The 25,592-nt window shown below is 42.6% G+C and overlaps 3 protein-coding genes across 3 annotated transcripts; 1 reads left to right on the top strand and 2 right to left on the bottom strand.

The window, feature by feature from the left end:
• Positions 1 to 347: 347 nt before the first annotated feature.
• xpo6 (exportin 6) lies at positions 348 to 16,412 on the bottom strand. Its single transcript, XM_084570742.1, has 24 exons — positions 15,749 to 16,412; positions 14,657 to 14,747; positions 13,945 to 14,057; positions 13,365 to 13,562; positions 12,644 to 12,803; positions 10,906 to 10,983; positions 10,262 to 10,775; positions 9,413 to 9,539; positions 9,224 to 9,333; positions 9,016 to 9,124; positions 8,782 to 8,874; positions 7,927 to 7,996; positions 7,668 to 7,827; positions 6,726 to 6,818; positions 6,207 to 6,351; positions 5,410 to 5,559; positions 4,887 to 5,076; positions 4,644 to 4,799; positions 4,372 to 4,486; positions 4,106 to 4,277; positions 3,684 to 3,845; positions 3,487 to 3,585; positions 2,453 to 2,683; positions 348 to 1,814 (listed from the first exon to the last, which is right to left on the bottom strand). The coding sequence occupies exons 1-24, from the start codon at positions 15,749 to 15,751 to the stop codon at positions 1,713 to 1,715; spliced, it is 3,441 nt and encodes a 1,146-aa protein (XP_084426868.1). The 5' UTR covers positions 15,752 to 16,412; the 3' UTR covers positions 348 to 1,712.
• Positions 16,413 to 17,619: 1,207 nt separating this feature from the next.
• hspbp1 (HSPA (heat shock 70kDa) binding protein, cytoplasmic cochaperone 1) lies at positions 17,620 to 20,813 on the bottom strand. The gene is made up of 8 exons (XM_084570095.1): positions 20,678 to 20,813; positions 20,331 to 20,461; positions 19,298 to 19,517; positions 18,983 to 19,207; positions 18,748 to 18,903; positions 18,418 to 18,514; positions 18,217 to 18,328; positions 17,620 to 18,103 (listed from the first exon to the last, which is right to left on the bottom strand). Exons 2-8 carry the CDS (start codon positions 20,448 to 20,450, stop codon positions 18,023 to 18,025), a joined length of 1,011 nt encoding a protein of 336 aa, XP_084426221.1. The 5' UTR covers positions 20,451 to 20,461; positions 20,678 to 20,813; the 3' UTR covers positions 17,620 to 18,022.
• Positions 20,814 to 21,461: 648 nt separating this feature from the next.
• Positions 21,462 to 24,820, top strand: tufm (Tu translation elongation factor, mitochondrial). The gene is given in 12 exon segments (XM_084570122.1): positions 21,462 to 21,535; positions 22,189 to 22,235; positions 22,326 to 22,464; positions 22,864 to 23,030; positions 23,111 to 23,380; positions 23,466 to 23,598; positions 23,697 to 23,801; positions 24,081 to 24,176; positions 24,179 to 24,231; positions 24,315 to 24,333; positions 24,336 to 24,433; positions 24,638 to 24,820. Coding segments are annotated over 12 exon segments (1,335 nt in total). The 5' UTR covers positions 21,462 to 21,498; the 3' UTR covers positions 24,809 to 24,820.
• Positions 24,821 to 25,592: the final 772 nt, after the last annotated feature.

The raw sequence follows: 25,592 nt of genomic DNA on the forward strand, positions 1-25,592 counted from the left end.
TTTTATTATTTTTTTCCCCAAAAACATGATCCCTTTTATAATCTTTGTTATTTTGCCTTTTGGTAGAAAAATAAACCGTTCCTGTCCTTGCTCAGGTAAAGATGGACTGAAAGCTATTGTCTGTGTCTCTGAATTTCTTTTCTGAATCATTCTGAGTCATTTAATTGCGCGACTAATAACTGAGGTCGATGATAGACAATAGTTACCAACAAAACCTCTGGAAAAATCTGAAAGGTAATAAATTAACACATATGTGCACCATGAAATACATTACCTCGAGGACCGAGGCTTATAAACCTGCTGTTGTTTTGTTTATCATATTTACTACACAGCTTTTCAACATAATTCCACTATAACATAATAAATTAATTATCTTGAAGTAACTTCAGGGTGCACCAATAAAGTAAATGTTCACATTAAAATATAAAACCTTCCCTGCAAAAACTAGAAAGGTCATTTAAAGTAGCCATCTTGGAAATGGCTGCCAAAAGCTCCTGACTGCACAGCACAGATGTGTCCACCAGGGGGCAGATGACAAGTCTCAAATTGTTGTGTATATAAAGTATTGATTATGTGAGTGGAGCAGAGGTGTTGTAACCTTGTTCTAATGAGGCCGATCTTGTCTCGTGTCCCAAAGTGTGATTTGACTGAATGTTTGTTTGCTGAGAGGAAGGTGCACAGTCCTCTTTTGATTTCAAATGCGGCTTCAGCAGGTTTTGTGTAGGACGTCTTCCCTGAAACGAGCGTTTCCTCTTTGAAATATGTATTATTAGCTTCAATATAAACAGTATATGGCTTTTCATTGAGCCATTGAAAAGGGTAAATTTGAATAATTGACAGAATGTTCTCCCATTCATTTCCAAACGAGGAAGGTTTCCTGACAGTAAACACAAATCATTTGTTTCTCTTTCTCTTGGAAAAAGGAGAAGGGTTAAAGTCTGAGAGGTTTTCATTTTCTACCTGTGATACTTTGCAGAGGACTCTTTATGAGACAATTAAATCTTTGCCGTAATTTCTTTTTACTAGTTTTTAGTGACCGTTTAAATAAATGTTGTTTTTGTTGCAAGTACAATGCCTCTACACCGGCTCAGCCTTCCATCCACTCCAATGTCAAGAGTGACACAGCTGTAAATGCATAAAAGTCATGATCCAACCACGACACGAGTCATTAAATCATAAACTAACGAGGAGCTGAGTTTTTCTAAAAAAGCACTTTATTAATCAAGCAGGTTTTTTCCTTTTCAGAATGGAATGATATGAAAGATCTTAAGTTGAGAGTCCGTCTCCTTTGGAGATGAAAAGGCAAAATGAATAAAAGCAGACATTTTAAAAAAACTCAAAATGAGTTGAAAGTGCTCAGTCCCAGCCTGGCTTTGATGCAGAGGCGTGGGAAAGAAGGCCTGGCTCAGACTGCTCCGGGTCTGGCCGAAAGCCGACTGCAGACCGGGTTTACATTTCCTGCCAAATAACCGTTGGCAAATACATAAGGAGGGCACCGCTTTAAAATGACAACGAGCCGACCTTCTACAGTAGAAATCAAAGAAAACATCAGCAGCATCCTCAGCCTCCAATTACTCAACCGAATGTTGCTCCCTCCTGTTCCTCTGAAGAGATGGAGCAAAGCTGGACTGGAGGAGTGTCGGGCAAAGTGGTCAGCACAGGCAGTCCTTGATCGTAGCTGACGTGTGGAGTGGTTCAGGCAAGACGTTGTGCTATAGCTTGATGGTGCCGGTGGGCAAGCTGCTATTACACAGTCTGTAGTAACGAAGGTCATTCACCAGCCGCTGAACGCTCTGAGTGAACGAAGGCAAGTCCTGGAGAAAGAAGAGCGGGAACAGGAGTCAGGCAAACGTTTACAGATTTAAAATTCATATTCATTTCATTTATGATATGTACTGATAGACATTTTTCATCGTAGGAGGAACCAAACATGTGGAATTAACAAGAGCTGCAGTTTCATTAACAAACAAGACAAACTAAAAGAGGGAAAGAGGAGGGTTTGACAGTTTGAAGTGCTGCTGGAAAATTTAATATGGCTGCAAAACACCCAGATCTTTCTCATGGACTCAGACGCAGCAATACCACCTCTTTTCTGTCGTCATACTTTCTAAATCCAGCCTTCTGTCATGTTCTGGATCCAAGTATTTTAAGAATCAATATCGGATCTTTCAACTTAAGATTGATTTGAATCAGAAAATCTATTTTTTAAACACCTGTCAAGATAGAAATGACTGCCTAAACTTGTAAATGTATTTTTCTGTGAGCTGTTATGGTGGAGAAATCTAAACTATTTCGCCAAATCATGTCTGCAATAATTAGTTAATTCTGTCCTTCTCTAATGCAACACAATCTCTTTGTCAACAGCCTGCTAAACTCATTGCCATGGTTACAGATCAGGCAGAGAATAAGTTGAACTTGGACAGGAAGGTGCGTTTGTCAGTCTCGTTCTTACCCGTTCGAGCTTGAAGTTGCGCGCGAGAACAGCTCGTTGGCTGGTGTCCACGCCGTGACAGCCGTTGAGGAACTCCGGCATGAAGGCCGAGTAGAAGGCATCGAAGTCGACAGAGGCCATGTTGTAGATGGCGAGGGTGATTTCCTCCTGGAGGAGGTCGTGGCTCTTGTGGAGGAGGACTTGCAGCAGCACGTTGATGAAGTGGAAGAGCATTGAGGTCCGGAAAAGTTTCTGGGGGCGCACGACGGAAACGCAGGAATGAGTCGGAGAATGGGTCACAGAGAGTAAATAAGACGAAGCACATCCCTCATCCACTCAGTGTGAACTACGGTTAAAGATGAATAAGGCTGGGTGTCGCTAAGCTGAGAGTCACAAGGTCTTGATTCCATTACAGATATTTCACTTTCGTAACAATTTTGATTAGTTATGAAAGAGAACTGACGTATTCTCACAATATTCTACTTCTAGTTTCACTCTTCAATCATCCAGCTCTTCTTAAATTTGAAACGCTAATCTATCTATCTATCTATCTATCAAATTAATTCAAGGATTTAACAAATCAATGTCTTCACAACGTGCAGGCATTTGTGTGCCCCGAAGGCCAGTTCATAGTTTTCACGTCCTCATACAAGGACTTTGAATTTAGGTGCATAGTAGATGTTTTATTTTTATGGTATTATTCCAAGAGTCACTGCACGTTAAAATAAAATACGGAAAAACACACCAAGCCTCCGTTTCTGAGGGGCTGGCAGTGACCTCCCGCCTCACATCCTGTAGCTAACAGCTGGTTACAGACTGGGCTGCAGCATCTTGTCAATGAAGACGTGCACCTACTGTTATGAAATCTGGAGCTTGTTGGCGTTTCTCAGACACATAGAAAAAGCAGGAAGTGCCATTATCTGTTGCAGCGAGAATTATCTCCAAACTATGTGACTAAAATCTGACTGTGACTCGCGACATACTAAACTGAATTCTGTGTACTCTTACAAGATGAACTACTTTGAACAACTTTGCTCCAGAAAAGCTGAACTTACTCTGTGATACAGCTTGTGTTTGCTGTTGAGGGACTCCAGATAGGAGAGATTCTGTTTGAAGATGTGGATGTCAGGCTGCAGGAAAGACTGTCCAAAAGCCTGGGAAGGACATTTCAGCACAAGTCAGGAAATTACAAGGGACTATCATGAACCGGACAGTGAACCGATGTCTGCTGCAGACACGAGCGTACACTCACCTGCATGGCAGCTGTGAACTGGGCCTCGTTCTCCATGGTCTCTTCACCGGCGCCTTTTTGGACGCTCGTTAAGACCGACGTTTTAAAGAAGTACCTCCAGTTTTGGTGAAGTATTTGGTAAAGTAACTCAAACATCTCAGCTTTGACGTCCGGAGAAGACCGCTATTAAAAACAAAACAAATGTTAGCCAGGATACTCGATGAAACGTTGCGTTAGTAGTGTCTCATTCAAATCAGCAAATATTAATCAGATTATTTATGAAGACTATTAAAATTAGGGATGTCCCAGTCAGGTTTTGTGCCTGGTCAGACACCTATCTTTGAATATTGACTCAACTTATTCTATTTAGTGATTTTATTGGAGGTGGAAAATCAAGTTAGTCGTACTGAATGACGTTTTAGTTTTAATGGGCACCAACTAACCTCTGCCACAATGGGGTAGACCTGCTCCATGCACAGAGAGAGGATGCTGGGTAGGAAGGGCTTGAAAGCTTGGCCCGGCTCTTGCACCACCACCTGCAGGATCTTCAGGAACTTCTGCACCACTCTGCACCCCGCGCTGCCCTCCTGCAAAATACTGGCCGCCAGCTGTTCCCTGGAGCACATCCAAGTGACGACGCATTAATAAGCACAGCGGACTTTTTGATGAGTGTCGTTTCGCAGCTATTGTCTGGAAAAGTTTTTTTTACCTGGTGAACATGCTGAGGAAGGTGTGGATGATCTGTCCCGTGAAGGCAACGCCCATCTGGACCCGTAACGCCTGAAACAGCGTCAAGAAGAAGGCCAACATCTCATCTGTCACATCTGGGGAGAAAAAGATGAGGAAAGAAGATGGTGGGTCAGACAACTTTGTGTGTTTTGTATGAACGATTATTCATTATTATGGCTTTTTGCAGCATCTCCACTGTGATTAATATATTAAATTCTCGATGGAAAGCTGAACTGCGGACGACGAGCTGACCTGGCTGCTGAATAAACACCGGGAAAAGGCTCAGGGACACTTGGACCGACTCCTGGAGACTCTGGTAACAGATCTGACGTGATTTAGTCGATTCCCCGGAGATGCTGTCCACTAGGTCTCTGAGCACAGGCAGGGTCTGCTGAATCACTGCTTTCACTGGAATAAAAACACTTAGTAAATACATGAAGACTGAGACAAATAAAGACAAAATAAACTTAAGAAAACAGAGAAAGTAATACTGACTGCCATCCAGACCGGGCTGCCGTGGAGTTATGTTCACCGTCCCTCTTAAAACGCGATACTCCCGAGTGAGCGCTGCCAGGAGGCTGGCGTGGTTGCTGGAGCGCGTCGGCCACTGCTGCTCGCTCTCTGGTAAGTTTGGCCACGGGAGCAGCAGCATGTTGGATAAAGCCCGACACACCAGCATGTGACCCTGGTTGAAGGGAAACACAGAAAGTCATTTTCATTTTCTGAGGGCATCAAGTCAAGAAGTTTATTCTGTAAGATCATTTTAATTTATTCCTAACCGTGATTTCCTAAAACGTTTCAGAAGTTAGTTATTACATAAAACTAATGCTGTCGGACATTTGTGGTATTTACGCAATTTCCACCCTCCAAGGGAAACTGTGATTTGTGCAATAATGATGCATACATTGGCACAGAGTGAGTTTTATTCCATTTATTCTTGTTTCTGCATCAGAATTTATTTTGCTGTCTACACTATATTATAAATAAATCTTAGCCCTAATTATGAACCCATATTTACTTCTTGGGGGAGTCTGTGGGTCTGGTTCTCTGTAGTAATCAGGTTGAAGATGTTCTGAACAGCCGGCAATGAGACCAAGAACACAGGCCTCACTGTAGAGGTAATGGAAACCATCAGGTGACACGATGACAGCAGCAACTTCTCAGGTACCTGGAGGTAAACACACAACAATCCATCAGACTGCAGTTTGCTTTCTTACGTGTAAAAGTACCTATAACGCAAGCGTCAAAAACACAGACTAATTACGGCTAATTGATCTGTTACACACAAGAAATAGAATAATTTAGCATCGGAAAATTCTTGCGGAACATTAACTTAGTGGAAGGAACTGGTGTGACCATGACCTGTAGGTTTGAAGCGGTGGTTAACAGTTTCAGTATCGTTCTTTCTTAATCAACCACGGCTGCAGAACGAATAGTGAAAACACTCTACTGGTCTAAGTCTTCATGAAGGCTCTGCTTTTCAGTATTAGCTTTAAATAACTCAATTCAACCATGTTTTCATTGTTGAGGCTGTGGTTTGTAGTGGGGCTGCTTTTTCAAATCTAATATGCAAATCTGTATCATTTGAAAGCTCCAATATCGACTCATAAAACCCTCTGATATTGTTTTGTTTCTAAATATATATATATCCTGCATCCTCTTGTTAGAAATCTGGATGCCGTCTCATGAGACTGCTTTTGCCTGACGAGAACGCGCAACGATATGGCGAGAAGATCCAAATAAAAGAAGCTCAAACTCTTTTATGTCTGTATGTAAGTGTGATCACAGAGGAGAGAGAGAAAGCAACAACGCTACCTTAGCTGTGATGAGTGGGCTGCTGGCATCTACTGCAGATTTGATGAGGTTGATGAACTGGCTCTGGTTTTGTCCGTGGACTTCACTGTAGAACTGAGCCAGCCAGTGAGAGTACGCCTGCAGAGCGGCAAGTGCCTGTGCATGTCTGTAACAAACAAAACAACACACATATTTGAACTAATTCATGATTTGCATTATAATTTTACATTTACAAGCTGTGTTGTATGTATTATCTGGTAATATTAATTTTAGTTGACATGTACATTTCCTGTCAGTCAAACATGAAGTTGTTCTGGCGGTAATGACCATGAGGAAACTACAACATCTGTGTCTGAAGTGTTAGGGTGGCTTTTATTCGTGGTGTGAAATAGAGTCGTCTAAATTCACACAAACTAAACGATGCATGACGATTCACGCTCTCGGTTCCCTTTGACACTGTGTTTGAAAACTTAAAACAGCATAAACTTGTCATTTCTAACAAATACAGGTTAAATTTTGCTTCGAACATGCGACACTCACACGTCAATGAGGTCTGGCTTGAGCACAGACGGCACGGCGGTCTCCAGGTCGTAGAGGCTGGTCTGGGAGCCGTAGCAAGTCACTTCAACCAACCTTGAAAAAGAAACACATGGTTTATCATGATCTTTTACTCAGTAATCAAACATGGGAAATAAAACACACACACACACACAGAGAAGCCTGTTTCAACTGAAGAGTAAGCCAAGGTTTTGTAATGCTGCCTTCAAATGGAAACTGAGAGCTTGTGATTAGGGTTAGCACCCAACCTGGGAAGTGTTTGAGGTTCAAGGTGGTGCATACTGTTCACATGGACTTGTGAGCATGGTAACCCATTTGAAGGCTGCAGAATTTTATAATTAAATTTTATAAGATGTCTGAGGAAAATGTTGATATTCATCCTCATCTCTTGTCTGGGCATCTTTACTGATTTCCTTCCTGAATCGATTCAAGATCAGTTCATTCAAAGATATTCATCAGTTTCTAAAACAATTTTAGTTTTAATTGTAACTTTGGTTCGGTCACTGGTTCCACAGATTTGTGGTGTTTCGACAATATTTTACCTCTAGTTTCACATCTCCTATAAGTCTTTGCTTTTGTCCAGCTCTTCTCTGTCGTCATACTTTTTAAATCCCGACAGTGCTCTGAGAGAATTTGCTTCTGTCATATTGAAACTGCAGCAAGATTTTAGAAAATATAAATTGTTTTTCATTGTGGCTTTCCAAACTTAAACTATCTCGCTATTAGCTGGCCAAACTGCTACCCTTTGTGGCTTCTAGAGGCCAGCAGTCGCCAAGCAGCAACATTAAGACTGATGTTAACATCTGAATACCAGAAAAGGACAACTTTCATATAGACCCTTTTTTGTGAACGTGGTAAACACAACCCCCATTTGAAGGCAGCATAAACTTCTAAAAGCCTCATTAGATTTTTTTGAACACTAACCTCTCCACTACTGCCAGAGCGTCACTGAAACGTGCAGCGAAAACCTCGCCAATGAAATGTTCGGCCAAGCGCCCAACAGCTTGGAGTAAGGAGCTGAGGTCCCTGAGAGAACAGTGAAGTCGGCGGCAGTCGTTCTCCGCGCTGATATTGAGCCTCCGACCTGATGAAACAAAACAATCACACGTTAGTTAACAGTTTAATCTGTGGCATAGCCATTGTGAGAAGAAGAAAAAAAAAAAAGACGTGGAGAGTTACGCACTCGTGCCAGTGGTGACGATAAACTGCTGCAAACCCAAGTACACGTCCAAATTTTCTTGAAGGACTGGGAACTAGAGAGAGAAGAGAGAAATTATAAGGAGGTTGCCGAGAACTCTGGGATTGATCACCTAACATAAAAGTCTTAATAAATGTAAGAAAAATAAATTAAAAAGACATGAATGAACACAGACACAGAATCCAAGTACAATTTCACGAACTTGTAAAATTGTTAAAATGCTGCTCTCGTCCAAACTCTTGTAGAAACAGAGACTTTCAGGATTTTACTTTTCACATTTCTCACATGAAGCGTTAACCAATGGGCAAGTCCCAGCACAGCACCGCTATCTCAACTACATCGAGGTAATTTTACTCAGTAAGTGAAATCCAGATAGAAGAAAGTGAAATTAACTAAAGAGAGTATTTCTCCATTTTACATGTTTTTTCTTAATTAAGAAACACTGAGGTGTGATTGAAGTCAGTTGAATCAATTATTACACTGGATTCACCATTTAATTAACTAATTATCCTACATGCATTATTAAATATTATTTCTGTTAATTAATGGGGGAGCTGTGGGACAGTGGTTAGAGAAGCAGCCTTGAGCAGGAACTAAAAAACCCCAAACAGCTCCCTGGATGCTAAAGTGGTTAAAAACAACATGACTGTGTTTGACTAGACTGGCGACCTAGGATGATATTCATCAGTTAAGAGTTTTATGAAGCTAAAGTTTGCACGTAAACAGTTAATTACTCAGGTTTTGAGGTAAATATTTTTGTGGGGATTTAGGAAAGGGCTAATCTCCGTGAAGTCCTCTAAAAAAAAAAATGTCATGGTGAAATGAGCGATGATCTCTTACCAGAGTAGTAAATGCATGGGATGGGAGAAGCTCCATCACCTTGGCAACCACCTCCAGACTCTGACGCAGGTACCTTTGCCACTCTGTCTGTTGCTATAGTAACCAAATAAAAGAAGACAGACAGACTCAGAATTTGAATTGAAAGACATATCCCTCCTCCTCGTGATTTGTTTACAGGGTTGTTAGGCTAATAATATTAAAACCTTTTATTCAGACCAATAAAAATGTTCTTACGTCATCGTCCAGAGTCTCGTCATCCAGCTCTTCTAACTGCACCTGATTGAATCTGAACTGTATGCGATTGAGAACTTCTCTTAACAGAAGAACTAAGGCGTCTTTGTACCTGTCAAATCAAACACAGACCAGCGTAATATAAATGACACGTGAGACATTTTGCACATTTGTTTGATTATAACAACACCTGGTCTTCTCAGCGACTTACCTATTTAGGACGCCATCTCTGTCTGCTAGCCTGCTTTTGATTTTAGTTGTTAGGAAGTCCAAGAACACGCTCCAAATCTCCAAACACGCAAAGTAGCCTTCGTGAGTTGGCTGAAAAACCCCAACGAGAAACGAGTCAGAACAAAATCCACAGGAATGAACTTCATAAACCAATAAGTGTCGGCGTTACCTGGTTGAAGGTGTACTTGAAAAGCAGGGCAAGAAACTCTACGATAGGGAACTGAGGACTTGACTCGATCCTCCTCAAATGAACACTGACAAACAGGCGCAGGAAGTCTGTGAACTTTTCCAAGTAGCTGCAAGATTAGAAGGAAACCGTTGACACAAACGTTACACATGACGCAGTGAGAAGTCAGTTTATACGCTGTACGGTGGTCAATAATACTTTTCTTTCTTAAATTAAAGACATTTACACGGACACTAGTATCAATAAAAAAATAAAAACCAGCTGGTCTGACTAGAAGGAGTTGTCAGTCACATTACAATGATAATGATAAACTGTGAAAATCTGATCTCCTAACAGCACGAACGCTTCTCTCTGGTCGGAATAAATCCATTCTTTCAGAGCATGTTTGTTTCTCATCAGGGAGGGACAATGTTTTCAATAAATGTGGGAGTTAATGTTTATTTCCGGCAGATTAAATGCAGATATATCTTAACAGATCATGAGGCTGTTTGAAAATAGTCAAGGATGAGGTGATTAAATGAACCTTTGTGACTTTTTTCTGGGTCTATATATCACTCTCTTGCTTTCCACTGATGATTAGACCTTCACAGAAACTGAGTTTGCAAAAGCTTGTGCATTCATATTTATAACACGTATATAAATATATAGAAGATGACCACATTCATTTGTAATCTGAACGCTGTAAAGTTAGCTGTGACGGTGCATGACTGTACAGAGCCAGTGTAGAAACCAGCAGTAAATAAGCAATGAAATACCACAGCGCAACTTTCTTACGGCGAACTTAAACATGGCCGACTTGCACCAGCAACGCGGTCGAGGACGGCGCCATACCTCTCATCAAGTTCCTGTAAGCGGCTCTTGACCGTGTGAGCGTTGTTCTCTCGCGTCAGCTTTTGCAGAAGAAAGAACGTCTGCTGGAACATTCGCAACAGGTACTCCTCGAAATCAATTGGCACACAGTTCTTTGAAACCAGTTCATTGACACAAGTCATTGCGAGGACGCCGAGCCGGGCGCGGTCCACCTTGTTGCCCTCGCTCTGCTGTCCATTTCGCCCTCCTCCGTTCGGTATTGTCCCAGGGTTAAGTTGTCCATTAGAGGAGGAGGAGTTGAAGGATCCGTTTTTCTCCTTCGTCCGTAGGTCGCATCCAAAACGTGCAAAATGAAAAATGGATGCCAGCAGGGTGGGCGTAATACTTGTGGACAGAGGGATCCAGCTGAATAGGTGAGCCAGACACTCCAAAACCAGACAACAGAGCTGCTGGCTCTCATTGTCCAGCGCTGCCATGGGCTGACAAAGCAGCTTTGAGTACTGGCTGCCCTGAAACAAACTGCCCAGCAGCTCCACTGATGGATTAAAGAAACACACAAACACTGCTGTTAACACACAATAAACAAACTGACTAAAACACTTTTTTCATGGTAATCACCATTAAATCTCTATAAATTTTAACAAACAAGTGGACGATTCACTCACCACTTTCCCCTGAGGTGGGTGAGGGAGGAGGGGTAGAGGCTATGACGCTGTGTTTGTCCCAGTAAGTCTCCAAAATGCCTGCAAAACAGGAAGTAAAAAGACCAGTTACTGTCAGTCAGCTCAGTCAAATTTAAGTCTCATTAGCTTTGCCGTCGATATAACCTTAAAATAAAGGTATGATTTGGCATCGGAGCTATCCTTCACCATATGGTGCATTCACACCACGTGCAGTAAAAGCTACAGCTCGTTGCCAGTGACGCTTGTTGCCAAGTCGCCATCGGAGCATCGCTCGAGCATTCAGTGACTTCATCGACAGGTTTATCAACGCTTGAAATGCTTTAGGCTACAACGTAGACTCTTTCTTTCTTTCTTTCTTTTTCTTTTACCTTTATTTAAACTCGTTAGTACACTGAGGCGAGCCTCATTTACAGTGCAGACGAGAGTACAAAGCAAAACAAACAAAATACACAACAGATATACACGATAAAATACCATAAAGAACAGAATGAAAAAAAGGATCAGAGGAAACAATTGCAAACGGTGGACAGGGAATTAGTAATTAATGATTACTAATTCCCTGTCTTACTCTGACTAGATCTACTGCAGAAATATTAACCAAGCTTCAGTCTGAACCTGGACTGGATTTGAATGCCCCTTATGTGCCTTTATTTTTCTGGCTCATAAACACCTACGCAACCAAAAACACAAAGAGAGCACTGTTGGCTCCCTCAGGATGTACCACTCTAATAATCAAATGCCAGTACTGCTTGAAAACCATGGATGAATCAATAAGAGCAAACATTTGACCTAGTGATGTTGGGAAATATTAGAGAAAAATGAGTCACGTTAGATCAGTAATATGGATATTATTCAGCTGATGCTAAATGGATGCTGCACAGGCCCAGGCGCCCGTCCACCGCCTGAATACCCTCGATTACGAAACAACATCCTCCCGTTTCAACATCTGATCCGATGATAACAAAATGAAAAAGAACAAACTCCTTTATCCCTGATTGCTGATGCAAGGAGATCGGGCAGTTTCTTCACTGAAGAAGCCCTCACAGAATCATGAAAGGCGCATTTGTGTGCCTCGTCGAGCAGTCACAGGTTCTTGAAGAAGCTCATTTCAGGAGCAAAGACACTGGGGGATTGTATAAACTTGTTTATGTTTCCTCTGTAGGACTAAAACAAGTTAGCTGAACTTTCAGATACCACTGCAGGTTAACTGCTGGTTTAAGAAAACACTTTAAATGCAGAGAGAATATCTTAGCAAACAAACCGTAATACAGGTTAAGGGGAAAGGTGTACAGTTTCAGCACACTCATCAAGTTTTGTCTTTAGTTTTTGCAGAGCATATCCACTAAAACTGCCAACATTACTGGAACAAAAAGAATAACTTTGTGTACAGCTGCGTGGTTCGGCTGCGCCACGGCAACAGTCTACGTAGCAGTGGAATGAAACGGAAATCCCTGAAGCTTTTCAAGATGGCAAGGCAACCTTAACAAAATACTTGTGGCTTGGTAGCACATACCTGGGATTAAACACTTTCATGTGGATAAACCCAGGCTTGTCTACTGTATAAACAGCCACAATGTCATAAGCAATATACATCGTGACTGCATTAGAAGAATAAACTCTTCTACTATTTCCTTTCTTTTTTTTTTTAGTTGTCCAAAACGACACAATTAAATCGATTCATCGCCCGTCCCTCGGACCAAATAGTAAAGGTTGCTCTCACCTGTCAACAGTCCGAGCACCGTGGGTACCTGGTCCAGCAGCAGTTTGCGCAGCTCGTCTTTCCTGGCGACGCTCAGGTCTTCTCGAGGACATGCAAGCTCCTCCGATGTGGTTTTTAACATCACCAACCCCAATGAAGCCAGAGCTGGAGACTGGATCAGCTGTAGTTCAGAGATTGACAAGGTTACTCGGTTCTGTCACCTCAGTACAACGACACATCCTTCAAAGCGGTTTGTTTCACACGGAAGCCCGCTAGTGAAGGGAGGCCATTTTGACCAAAACAAAGACATGCTTCGCTACCTTCCAATAACCTTCCCGCAGAAAAAGAATTACACAACAGGTATAGCTGTTCAGCTCATAATCTATGCAACACATTCATCACAAGAGATCAGAAGTCTTTCAGTGTGGCTCACCACTTATTTCCTGTTGGTAAACGTGGAGCTAAAAGCATTAAGCAATTTTCTGCTGGGTTATATTTCTAGTTTCCACCACTCAGAATGTGGCTCTAAAAGAAAAATAATAAATAAACCCAAAACACAGCATGAATAAGTCTGGCAGATGCAACAGATAAAGGGAGAAAATACTTCTTTGAACTAAAACAAATTCTAGAGAATTCAGTAAAACAGAAGCTGTGGTTTTACGGTCTTTTTTTTTTAATGCAACTTCTGCGTCTCAGTCAACTTCTCTTAAGTGATTATCATAATATTTTCAGCTGGGCTTACCTGAAGAGTGTTTGTAAAGAAATCATGGTAGAACATTGGCCAATCCTGGCGACCGATGTCGACGATGACTTTGCAGAGTTTGTTCCGGATGAAATAGGGTACAGATTTGTGCTGAGCAAGCAGGAGTTTGGGCAGACAGCCGCGAATCTCCATCTTGTCTTGCGAAGCGACGCCGATCCACATCTTGTTCACCAGGTTCTGAAAGCACACGGAGGGCAGAGGGGCGTCAGACGTCGCACGGGAGGGACGCTACACATTTACAAAGATGTAGACCTGTGCAATGTGTTTTTTAACACAAAAACATGTTTACTGACATTTAAGCATCAATATCTCAGGTACGCATCAAGAAGGAAATAGAGTCACACGCAAAATGCTTCCTCTAACCTCTTTTTGAGAAACAGTTTGAAACAGGAAGACAATATGAAACGAATTCTCATTACTAGACTTGTCTTCCTGCGTCCCGTGTTACTAAAACTGAGAATCGTCTCGTTTTTGGGTTTTTAAAAAAAAAAAAAAAAAAAGGAAGGCTCCAAGACAAGAAGCACTTTGAAGTGAAAACTCATTGTCTGCCACGACTTACTTCAAACACTGTGAGACTGTACATCATCACATACTCATTCCGAGTATTGGAGAGGAAGAACAAGCAGTGGCGCCACGCTCCACTTTGCTGTGCAAAGTTATTCAGCAGCTCCTCTGTAGAAAAAAGGAAGTAGGCATGATCTCTGACTGAGGTGCATGAGCAGGGTAGTACTTCACTAGTAGACACACTGAAAGTCATGCGTCACAACACAGGAAGCTATAAAAGCTATGCAAAAAAATTACGTTTGACAGAAAGCAAATGTTTTACGAAAGCACTTTAAATGTTCTGCAATGGCAACCAGATCTACACGACAGTACATTTGAGTATATTTTACATTGCACTTGGGAATTTAGAGTTTTTAAGGCAGGTATGTGCCACGGTTTAAATCTGCACAGAAGAGGATTAACTAAAAACCTTTCAAATTTGCTGCTTCTTTCCACTTTATTTCACATTTTTAAGTATTATTTTGTGCCACAGTTCAATAACGAAAGTAGAGACACAGACAGGAAACGAGGAGGAGGAAGAGGCTAAGCATGGACGACAATGTGGTATGTGCATAAACCATTTGGCACCCCTTAATTTCACCTTCTTCATTGTTCCAGACGTAAGTCCTACATTGCGTTTCCATTACAGACCAGTTTGGCAGAAGCCTGAAAAGCACATCTCCCAACATCTAATACGCAGCGTCAGGTTACAAAAAGGCCAAACTCACCTATTTCTCTTTTCCGCTCATTAGTCGTGCAGGTGTGAAAGAACTCCGTCATCAGGCTCTCCAGTGCACGCAGGGATGACTCCTCTGAAGCCTAACGGACAATAAAGCAAAACGTGAGCCTTTTACCCATCACACGGACACACGACGCTTCTCCAAACACGTTCTCACGCACACACATGAATCCCATCACCTCATACGACAGAATACCCTCACATGCCACTTTATTAGGTACACTAATTAATGCATTCTAACAAAACGATCCTGCATTACATCCCCTTTTAAATTTATGATGAAACAGCATAAGAAGAAGGTGGTAATTCAACTATATGATCATTTTTGAGGATTGCACAGTTGGATGTTGATAAAAAAGGGTTATTAAAATAATAGAAACATTTGTCAACTCAATATGGTAACTGCATTCATTATGACAAGGTCTTATTTTTTAATTTGCAGGCACAGCCACCATCCAGTTCAGGTGAATCACTTAGCTGGAAACTTATCTTCTCACCCACATGCCCGTACGTGCACATAACTACAGTCAGCAAATTTTAGAGTGCACATTTTATTATCTTTTTTTATTAATTATTTGTTTCAGCTCCACAGTTCAAATGTGTAATCTTGGTTTCCTCATGTGGAGGAAGTTGGGCCCTGCCTTGCACAAATAAAAAAAAGAAAGAGAGAAAGAAAGAGCGAGAGAGAGATAACAAATTGAGATTTTAAAGAGCATCCCCTTTGGCAGGCAGGTCCGAATTCCTTGAATAAGCCACAACTTGCCGAGGCTTAACACTTCCCAAAGCAAAAAAATTTCGGTTTTGCAAGATGGGCGTCTCGCAGCGTGAAATGGCTTAACAAGGCTGTCACATCCCGTGAAATACCTGCCCTCCAACCATTAGATGACATAACAGGCATGCGGGTCCACGGCAAATAAAATCACAATCTGCATGTAAAAAAAAAATATTTAAATAACAGCGTTAACAACTTAACATGTGGTCTTCCTGATACCCCGTGCAGGAGTCAAAACCCTGTTAGCCGTTAGCAAACACAGGAAGGCTATGTGCTGCATAAATAATGCGCGTTAAAAAATGCACTTACCATGTCGAGCCGGCTCAGTTGCTTTCCTCAATTCACTCAGTCGCTGGTTAATTACAGTAATAAGCCAACATTAGTTAGCTAGCTAGCCAATTCCGTAGCTAACGTTAGCTAAGGTGTTTGCTAGCTACCGTAACCGCAAAGGGGGCTCATCATGGTCCGCTCGACTGCTCAGGTCGTCGATTCCATCTGCCGTTAAGTTAAATATAGAAATCTCGCGTCGGTGGAGCATCTACCAAACACTGGCTCCAGCGCCGGGGGACGTGTGCGCAACGGCTAGCCTCCTATGGCAAGCATTTCGATGCTAAATCGCCCAGCTGCTAGCTACTAGCTACACGTTTAGCTTTTTCTAGAAGGATGAAGGCATCATTTTCGTTAGCTGGCTGTCAACCGTTGACTTCTGTGGCTGTTGACAACTCGTTTTAACCGTTGGCGATTTCAGAGCGGGTGAATATGCACACCTAATTATCTATCTCTGAAAATATATATCTCTATATATATATAATAACACTAAATATATAACACAAGACGCGCTTGTTCCTGTTATTTTCCCGTTGCAATGCTTAGGGCGGCTCAAATTTACTGCTAGCTTCCAGCTTACAGACGGCGCAACTTCCTCTTTTGCCGCAGCCAGCCACCCAATCAGCTCGCGTCAAGTCACTCACAATAATAAAAGCACGACTTCCGGTTTCGTTTTTCCAGAATAAAACACAATTTATGTCAAAATAAAAAATAGGTTTTTAGTTAAATTTAAGATAAATAACTTCAATAACGCAATGCTGTAGGCTCATATTCTAATTTAATGTTTGCTAAAATAGAGATAACATAAACAATGCCTGTTTTGAATGGAATGTTTATAGTGTAATAGAATTATTTGTAAAATATTGGCCTCCTTATTCAATTGCTCCTGCAGAAAACGTTTCTACTATTCAAAAGTAACACAGTCTTCTTCCTCTTTAATCTGCAAATCCTTTCATTAATATTTATGGTCTTGAAGTAGGCACACGCGAGTTTAAATTGCTATAAAGGGCAAGTTTCCACAGCTGTGACATGTCCGATTTGAATTAGTGTCGGCATATAAATAGTCAGTGGGTTTCTCTGCTCTGAATTTAGCCGGTGCAGAGTCATGGGGAAAGCAAAACGAGCGTCAAAGGACCTGTAGGAAAAGGAAGTTGAACTTTACAAAACAAGGAAGGGAAATAAAAAGGTAGCAGTGGTGTTCAATGTCTGACAAAGACGTGAGGAAATTAGGTGTTTCTGTTTATACCAAGACATGGTGACGTAGGCCGACAAATATATCGCCTTCAACTGTCAGGAAAATAGTTATTCAGTTAAAATACAAACCTTTCTGCAAAAACAGTGGCATGATCGTTTTAAGTTGCGCAAAATGACGGTACTTGTAGAGTACACCGATATTACCACAGCCAAAAAATATATATCTTTCATGGTGTCTGATATTTCTGCAGGTTTTTACGGTGACGGCACCAATGAAGCATGGTCACACCGTGTCACGCGGTTTCTAATATCCGTGGTAAAAGCAGATAAATGAGGACTTTGCAAAATGGAAGAGGTCCTAATCAGTATCCCTGTGGTATCTCTAAAGTCTTAAATACCTTTCTTCCTCTTATTTTATAGGTGAAACCCATTCCTACAAATACTTCACGCAAGTCTCGAATGCAAAGAAACCGGACTAGAAGAAGAACAATGGAACAAGGAGAGTTCTTTGAGTGCAAAGTTTAAAACTGGGAAAGATCGAGTATCTTTTCCAAACAAAATGCCTCATTTCCAGTTCTTAAAATACCAGAAATATGGCTGCACACAACACAGAAAATAAATTCAATGAATATCAGTTTGAAATATTTTATATTCTGTGTTTTAAATTATTTTGGGAGACGTCCATGTTCAAGGTGACATGATGTGAACAGGTCATTGACTGTACATAACTAATATACAATAAAATAGACTTATATATAAATATACACTTTAAATATACAGTGGACCTATACTGACATTTGGATGCAATTAAAATAGAAAAAGAAAAAGCGACCAACTCTTAAGTAGATGTTTTGGTATTATATATATCAGAGATTAAGAACAACAAACTGAAGTGAAATAAGGGTCGACTTGAAAAAGTATTTTATACAGTACAGATATTTACACAGTAAAATCCAGCTTCTGGATTACATGCAAGATGTGACAGCAACTGCTATAACGGACGAAACTGTTGCTCGACATCCACGATTCAGCTCTTTCCCACCAAAGCCAAACTACGTGACCTCAGCGATCCATCCCATTGTCATCTGACTGCTGCCCATGGAAACACATAACCCTCAGGCGCTCGCAGAAGTCAAGTTCCTCCTGTGGAAAACAAACATGTGACTTAAACGGCAGAAGTAAGACACGGATTAAGCACAATCCTAAACTTTTGTCGAAGCAGTGAGCACCTAGCCAAACGCTTGGATTTAAATTACCTGACTTTCCTCTTTTCCTTGGAGCTCTTTGGCTCGCTGTTTGAGTAACTCCTCCAGACCCAGAGCAGGATTCCTGCAGTCTTTGAGCCCTTGTGGACAGTCTTCCACCAGACTAGACAAACGTAAGAAACAAGGCAGGACACAAGTTACAAAAAAGAACCCAAAATTAACATCATTGAAGACAGTGAGAAAGTTTCTTACCAGCAAAGTGCACCAAGAACATGTTCATGGAAGGTAGAGTGTGGCGTGCGGAGAACTGATACCAGCTGCTGTATCATCCCCATAGAGACAACTGTGTCTGCAGGGACAAATAAACAGGAAATTCATTGAGTTTATGTATTTTAGGTGTACAAGGAATAGAAGTATGGATGCATTTATATTTTAGTAGTGTCTGGGTGAGTTACCAACATGAGATAAAGAAACAAAACAAGTTTAACATTAAATACAGAGCTGCTGTGAAGAGCTGCTTAACCCCAGGGATCTTTTTAGCATAAATATTATTACAGAAGTAACCTGGGTCTAATTTAATACCTTTCTGTTCAGGATGTGAGGTCAGGAGATTGAGAAGAAGGAAGGCCGACTTGGTCCTGAGCTTCTCGTTGTCCGACTGCATGCCTCGCATCAGCACCGAGAATCCATCGTGGGACAGGAAGGCCTGGAGCCCTGCCTCCTGCTCCCGGACCAGACCTACAGGATACAGTTTTGTTTTTAAGTTCCAGAGTACGGTTCAGACGTTTTTAAAATACATTTTCAAAGCTCTACTCACATGAGACGGCGTAAAGGGCTTTTACTCTGACGGTGGGGTTGGGGTCTGAATCTGTCAGCTGCAGCAGCTTTGGGAGGACCTCGATGTTAAGCAAGTGGTTCTGCACCTGTGGCATGTTCTGGGCACATGAGGCGAGGAGCTGGGCCGCACGCCACCGCAACCCACTCTGGACGTGACACAGATACCGGGAGACGCACAAATCCAGTCCACCAAGTGTCAACAGATCTGTGGAGGAGAGTCAGTCGAGACATTCAATCTCAGCTGATGCCTTAAGTCCGTCTGAAAATATCAACATTAATACAATTTGTGACAAACCTCTGGCATTGTCCAGGTTCTCACACAACTCAGACAACATCTCAAAGGCTGATTCCCGCTCATCCTCATCGTCGTCGTCTTCCCTCTCTTCCTCGCCGTCCTTCTCCGTTTCACTCGTTTCCTCTTTGCACAGGACAGCCAAGCACTGCTTCATCTGCTCCACTTCATCCATCTGGCCTTTACAGACGTCTGCGAGAGCTTCTCTCAGCCACGTCTTCCTCTGAAACGATGAGAAGATAGTGAAACTGTTTGTCGTGCAAAGTTTAAACCCAACGTCCAAGTAGAAAGCATGTGGATTTTAACGTCCCAACACACAAATGGACTGCAGAGGCCGATAATTATCTTGTGCAGGTGCCACACTGCCCCCACGCCCACAGTGGCATGTGAAGGGGCCGAGGATTCCACCAGAGTCACAGCCTCCCACATGGGGCTAATGTTTACTTCCATTCAAATTTCAAATAATGAACGAAATTTGCTTAATATTTAAACTTCTTGTTATCTCAAACCGTCAATGAAAGTGTTTACATAGAGACTTCTCTAGAGTCTCACGGGGCCCTGTGCAAAAAGTCAACTAAGGTTAATATCTGCTTAATTTATCACAGTATTACTTCTTTTCTCCTCTTATAAGGCCACTGTTGACATGCACACAACATGTAACAGGACTGAGTGTGCAGAGTTGTCTGTGGTGGGGGCCCCTTAGGGAGGTCCCTGGCTGTAATTTAAAACTTAAACCATTGCCACAGCTGTAGTTTAAAGTTTGACAGCCCCCGAGGGCCACCTACTGGCCTGGGGCCCCAAGCAGTCGCCTGCCTTGTCTGTTGACAAGCTTTGCCTCTGCGTTTAAGAATAAGAAAAACAGTTTAAATCTATTATTTAAGCAATATTTACTAGAAATAAGTAAGAAAGAACTATAGAGAGATACTGGGAAGGCTGCCATTAAGCACCGCTCAAGTGTCTCCTAATCAGACTATTAGAAAATAAAAATAAAAGAAAGTGTTGACCCAAGAAGGTGAGTACAGTCACAGGTAGTTACCTCCTCGGACATGGGTTCAACGGGGGCAGGACCCTCTGCGGCTGCTCCAGCCGCTACTGCCAGCTGCAGGACCCCCTGGAGGTTCTGAGGATACCTTCTGTTCTGGTTGTTTTCTGACATGTTGTTAACAACTGGAGACAAAAAAAAAAAAAGAAAGAAAGAAAATTCAGCAAAGACAAGATTTGGACAGATTTCAAAAATCCAGCACATGGGAAAGCCAGGAGACAACTTTAACTTGATGCTAGCTGCTAGCACTGTTTACTGGTTTCCAAAACATGCGGCATATTATCATTTAGCTCAAGCTAATTCAGACCTTTGTTGACAAAAACAGTTTATTTCCAGCTTACCTTTGAGGAATCCCGTACGACTGTGTTTAAGAAGTACACACGCTGTCCGAAACAAGTTTGCTCCGCTTATAAACACAGAAACTTGAACGTGCTAGAACATTCTAGCTAGCTGAGCTCACGAGTGACAAGGAGGCCGCCATGCTTTACCGTAAAGCATGAACCACACGGGCAAGAAAAGTGTTTTTTTTTCTTCACACTTTAACTTATCTCGCTCTAATTTCAGTCCACACATTTTCTACATCAAGTAGACAATTCAAATATATAATATAAAACTTAAAATATGGCAATATAATATGGACGTTAAAAGTCCCAGCAGCAAAATTAACCTTATTAGCACAATTACGGTAAATGACATTCAGCGTGTAAGCGCAGCTTTCAGAGAGTTTCAGTGAGATTAAGAGAAGTCCCTCTAACCGAGGAAATACGTAATATATGAACTATTCCAGCGTATGTTGCATTATAGATAACCTTGCAATAATTATATATTTTATTGTAAATATAGAATTTCATAATGTACATTATACAACTGATAAATAGTATGAAACATAGATTTTCAAACGGTTTTTTGCATCTTACAACTTCCTGGATACAGGAAATCTGTAACCGCCACAAGAGGTGAATTACATATTTTTTATTATTTTATAAAGAAAGATTTAATGCTGATGTTATAATAATAGCAGAACTGTATTTGTTTATAACATCTTTTTGACGAAAATCACGTCATTTGTTACGCGCATGTCCACTGGCAGGAGCGACTGCTTTGGAACTGGCCGGTTACTCTCTTGATCCCGACTCGTCTTTGGTTTGTCTGTTCATCCAAGATGGCGGCGCTTGTCGGGCTGCGTGCATGTTTCTCCGGTAAAATCGATTAATTCTTCTTAATTGCCCAGCTTTCTGTTTATTTCTGTCAATGTGTTGATTCACAACAGCCCTGTTTCTTTTATAAATGATACAAGAAGTTGTTTGAAATGTGAGAATGTGTACAAAATAGATGATGCTGTCTCTTCCGATGCCAGAGCAAGGTCACGTTACCAACGAGAGTTAGCTAACGATAGAGTTAGCTAAGGATGAAAACCGGCTAAAGGATGATGATTAAACCTAGCTAAGGAGATTCTTTTGGTGTTTATATATCTATTATTTGAAGAAGAATGCCTCTGTATTATCCTTTGTGTCAAATAGCTTATTATCTTTTAGTGTCAGCCGCTGTTAGCTTGATGTAACCTGTCTGGTTGTGTAATCTAATGCAGTAACTGGTGGACAATGGAGCTGCAGGACAGAATTAACTTTACAGACTGACTTAATGAGATTTTACCTGCATGTGTGTAAAGCACAGTGACTTTAGAGGGTTATGTGATTGTGGAGGACATGTTGTTTCTTGCCAGTACTGGTTAAAACAATATTGGCTGTTTGCCATCAGCTGACATAACAATAAACACAGTGGATGGATCATTGGATTAATAACAAATAACTAAGTTTATTTAATTGTGATATTTTGCTTTCCTTTTCCACAGCCCTTCAGCTTTCTTCGCCGGGCCTCCTGCACAGCTCCTACAAGCTGGTAAGTTAAAAGTTATTAGTGTGGTCTGCAGACTTTTTTTAAACGTGGATTTATTTTGTTTAATTTTCTGGTTTTGTATTTGATGTGCAGTGCGCGGTGCCCCTGAGCCGGCGAACCTTTGCTGCAGAGGCCAAGAAGACATACAGCAGAGAAAAGCCTCACGTGAACATTGGCACAATTGGCCACGTGGATCACGGCAAAACCACGCTGACTGCGGCCATCACAAAAGGTAGAGTGGACCAGAGTTAGATCTGAAATCTTAATGCTGAGGTGATTTATGGTTGTCGTTACAAAATATGCAGTGTAGACTATAGGGGGCAGTGTGGGCTAGAAGAATCAGCTTGGTGGGCCATGAGGCCGCTCGTGTGATGCCATCTTTGTCCTTTTGCAAACAACTAAAACCTTCAAACTGCTTCCCGGGCACCTGGTGGGCCTCTTTCACATTTTTGCCTGACCTGATGGTGCGCCCACGTGTTCAGAGCTGCATGAAACGATGTATTCCACACAAACCCACGTCCTCGATGACGTGGACAAGTCGTTGCAGCCTAGTCCACCCTCCAGCCCTAGACACTAATCCTCAAGGTACAGTAAATTCACTAGATTGAGTAATGTGACCTTCTTTCCTCAGTGCTTGCTGATGCCGGTGGCGCTAACTACAAAAAGTATGAAGACATTGATAACGCCCCAGAGGAAAAGGCCAGAGGGATCACCATCAACGCCTCTCATGTGGAGTACACCACAGCCAACAGACATTACGCCCACACGGACTGCCCTGGCCACGCCGACTACGTCAAGGTAATCAGCTTTCCTTCCCCGCTGCCTCGTCCTTGTTCGAGCTCGAACCAGAATCGCAGCGACTCCTTTCTCGCCTTCAGAACATGATCACGGGCACGGCCCAGATGGACGGCTGCATCCTGGTGGTGGCGGCCACCGACGGCCAGATGCCTCAGACCCGCGAGCACCTGCTGCTGGCCAGGCAGATCGGCGTCGAGCACGTGGTGGTGTTCATCAACAAGGCCGACGCCGTGGAGGACAAGGAGATGCTGGAGCTGGTGGAGATCGAGATCCGCGAGCTGCTCACGGAGTTCGGCTACGACGGCGAGAACACGCCCGTCGTGATCGGCTCGGCTCTCTGCGCCCTGGAGGTGGGGGAGGAGATAAACTCACAACTCGTAATGTGGCTCCTTTATTAGAGTTTCTCATGACTTTTCTTTTCTTTTTTTGTTTTAGAGCAAGCAGCCTGACCTGGGTGTGAATGCAGTGATGAAACTTCTGGAGATTGTGGATTCTTACGTCCCTCTTCCCAAAAGGGAGCTGGAAAAACCGTTCCTCCTGCCCATCGAAGGAGTTTATTCGATCCCAGGTAGGGAAACAAACAAGCAACAAAACACAAAAATATTGGATTCAAGTTACAAAAAACAAATAAAGCCTGAATCTGAAGGGTGTGTACTCGTGTTTCAGGCAGGGGAACGGTCGTGACTGGCACCATGGAGAGGGGGATCATCAAGAAAGGAGACGACTGCGAGTTTGTGGGCCACAACCGCAGCTTCAAGTCTGTGGTGACAGGTGAGCAAGAAAGAAAACGTCAGAGAAGGAGGTTTTTAGGACGCTCTGTGGAAACAAAAAAACTAGACAACATGTGTGACAGGATGAGCCCCTGCAGGTGTCAGGGGCTTGCAGTGTCTCTGTACAGCCAATGGGAGACGTAACACTTCCAAAAGATTGAGATCACAACAGTGAGACAAAAGTAAACACTGGCTTTTGCTGGTTTTGTCCAGTTAGTGACTCAGATTTCCTTTGCGGTGAGCTTCTTCATCCTTAGTCTTTTGTTCTGATCCCGCTCAGGCATCGAGATGTTCCACAAGTCTCTGGACCGAGCGGAGGCAGGAGACAACCTGGGCGCTCTGGTCCGAGGCCTGAAGAGGGAGGACGTGAGGAGAGGATGGTGATGTGCAAACCGGGAGCGATCCAGCCCCACCAGAAAGTCAAGGCCCAGGTCTGAGAGCACGGAGACAAATTAAATAGAGACGGCTCTTTGTTCAGCTGTGTAACAGTGTCCTGTTCCCCCCCGTGTTTCAGGTGTATGTTCTGAGCAAGGAGGAGGAGGCAGACACAAACCGTTCATCTCCAACTTCATGCCCGTCATGTTCTCTCTCACCTGGGACATGGCCTGCAGGGTCACTCTGCCCGATAACAAGGTGAAGATCTTTGTGTTGGGTTTAAGGACATGTTTACCTTGATTGTACCTTTATTGATGAATCAGCTGCAGAAGGTAACGGTCCTTTATTTGAAGCTGCCTCATCTCAGAGGCATGAATGTGTTTCTAAGGCCTGTTCAGAGGCCTCTTGGTGAGACGGGGGCGTTGTCGAGGGATAATAACCGCTCTCTTGTCGGTCGTTTAGGAAATGGTGATGCCGGGTGAGGACACATCGCTGACGCTCACGCTCCGCCAGCCGATGGTTCTGGAGAAAGGCCAGAGGTTCACTCTGAGGGACGGAAACAGGACCATCGGCACCGGCCTGGTCACGGACATCCTGACCATAACAGAGGAGGACATAGCCAAATTTGCCTGAAAGGAGACTGTGCTAGGGGGGAGGGAGGGAGGGGGGTGTGGATGGCTTATGTGATCAGATCAATTAATGTAGAAACAAACACAAACAGAAGAAGAGAACTCAAAGAAGAATCGCATGGCTCAGATGTGCACTTCATTCAACCAAAATATCTGCCGTGTTCAGCATCGACTTCGTCCTCAAAGAGTCAGAACTACGTCGTTTATGTAATAAAATGTATTTAATAAAATAAATAAAAAACGCCTTTGTTTCGTGTTCTGAATGAGACTGATAGAGAGACGTGTCTTCATAAATAGACGAGATCAATGACTGGTGATCAGAGATGAACCGTTTCCATGGAGACTAAATAAATAAAATGATCTGATCAGATATGCATGTGTTTACATCATGACCTCAGTCACTGGAGAGCTGTGGTGATGAAGGAGGATCTGATGAGGAGGAGCTCATCTGCTTGAAAGAAGGGAGGAGAAGAATAAGGAAAATGATAGAGGGGGAGAAAAAAGATGGTGAATGAGGGAAAAGGAGTAGAACAAGGATGAGGTGGAGAAGGAGTACAAGAAGAGATGGAGAAGGAGGAACAGGGTAGCGAAGGAGGAGAAGATGGAGGAAAATAAATAGAAGGAAGAAGATGGATGAGGAAAACGAATTCAAAGAAGGAAGAAGATGGAGGAGGGAGGAGTAGAACAAAAAGGAGGAGGGAAGAGGAGAAGGAGGAGACGAAGAAAAAGATGGAGGAGGAGAAGAGGGAAGAGGGTAGCAAAGGAGGGAGAAGGAGGAGAAGAAGATG

The sequence above is a fragment of the Chelon labrosus genome (assembly GCF_963514085.1).
Source record: "Chelon labrosus genome assembly, chromosome: 21".
Lineage (NCBI taxonomy): Eukaryota > Metazoa > Chordata > Actinopteri > Mugiliformes > Mugilidae > Chelon > Chelon labrosus.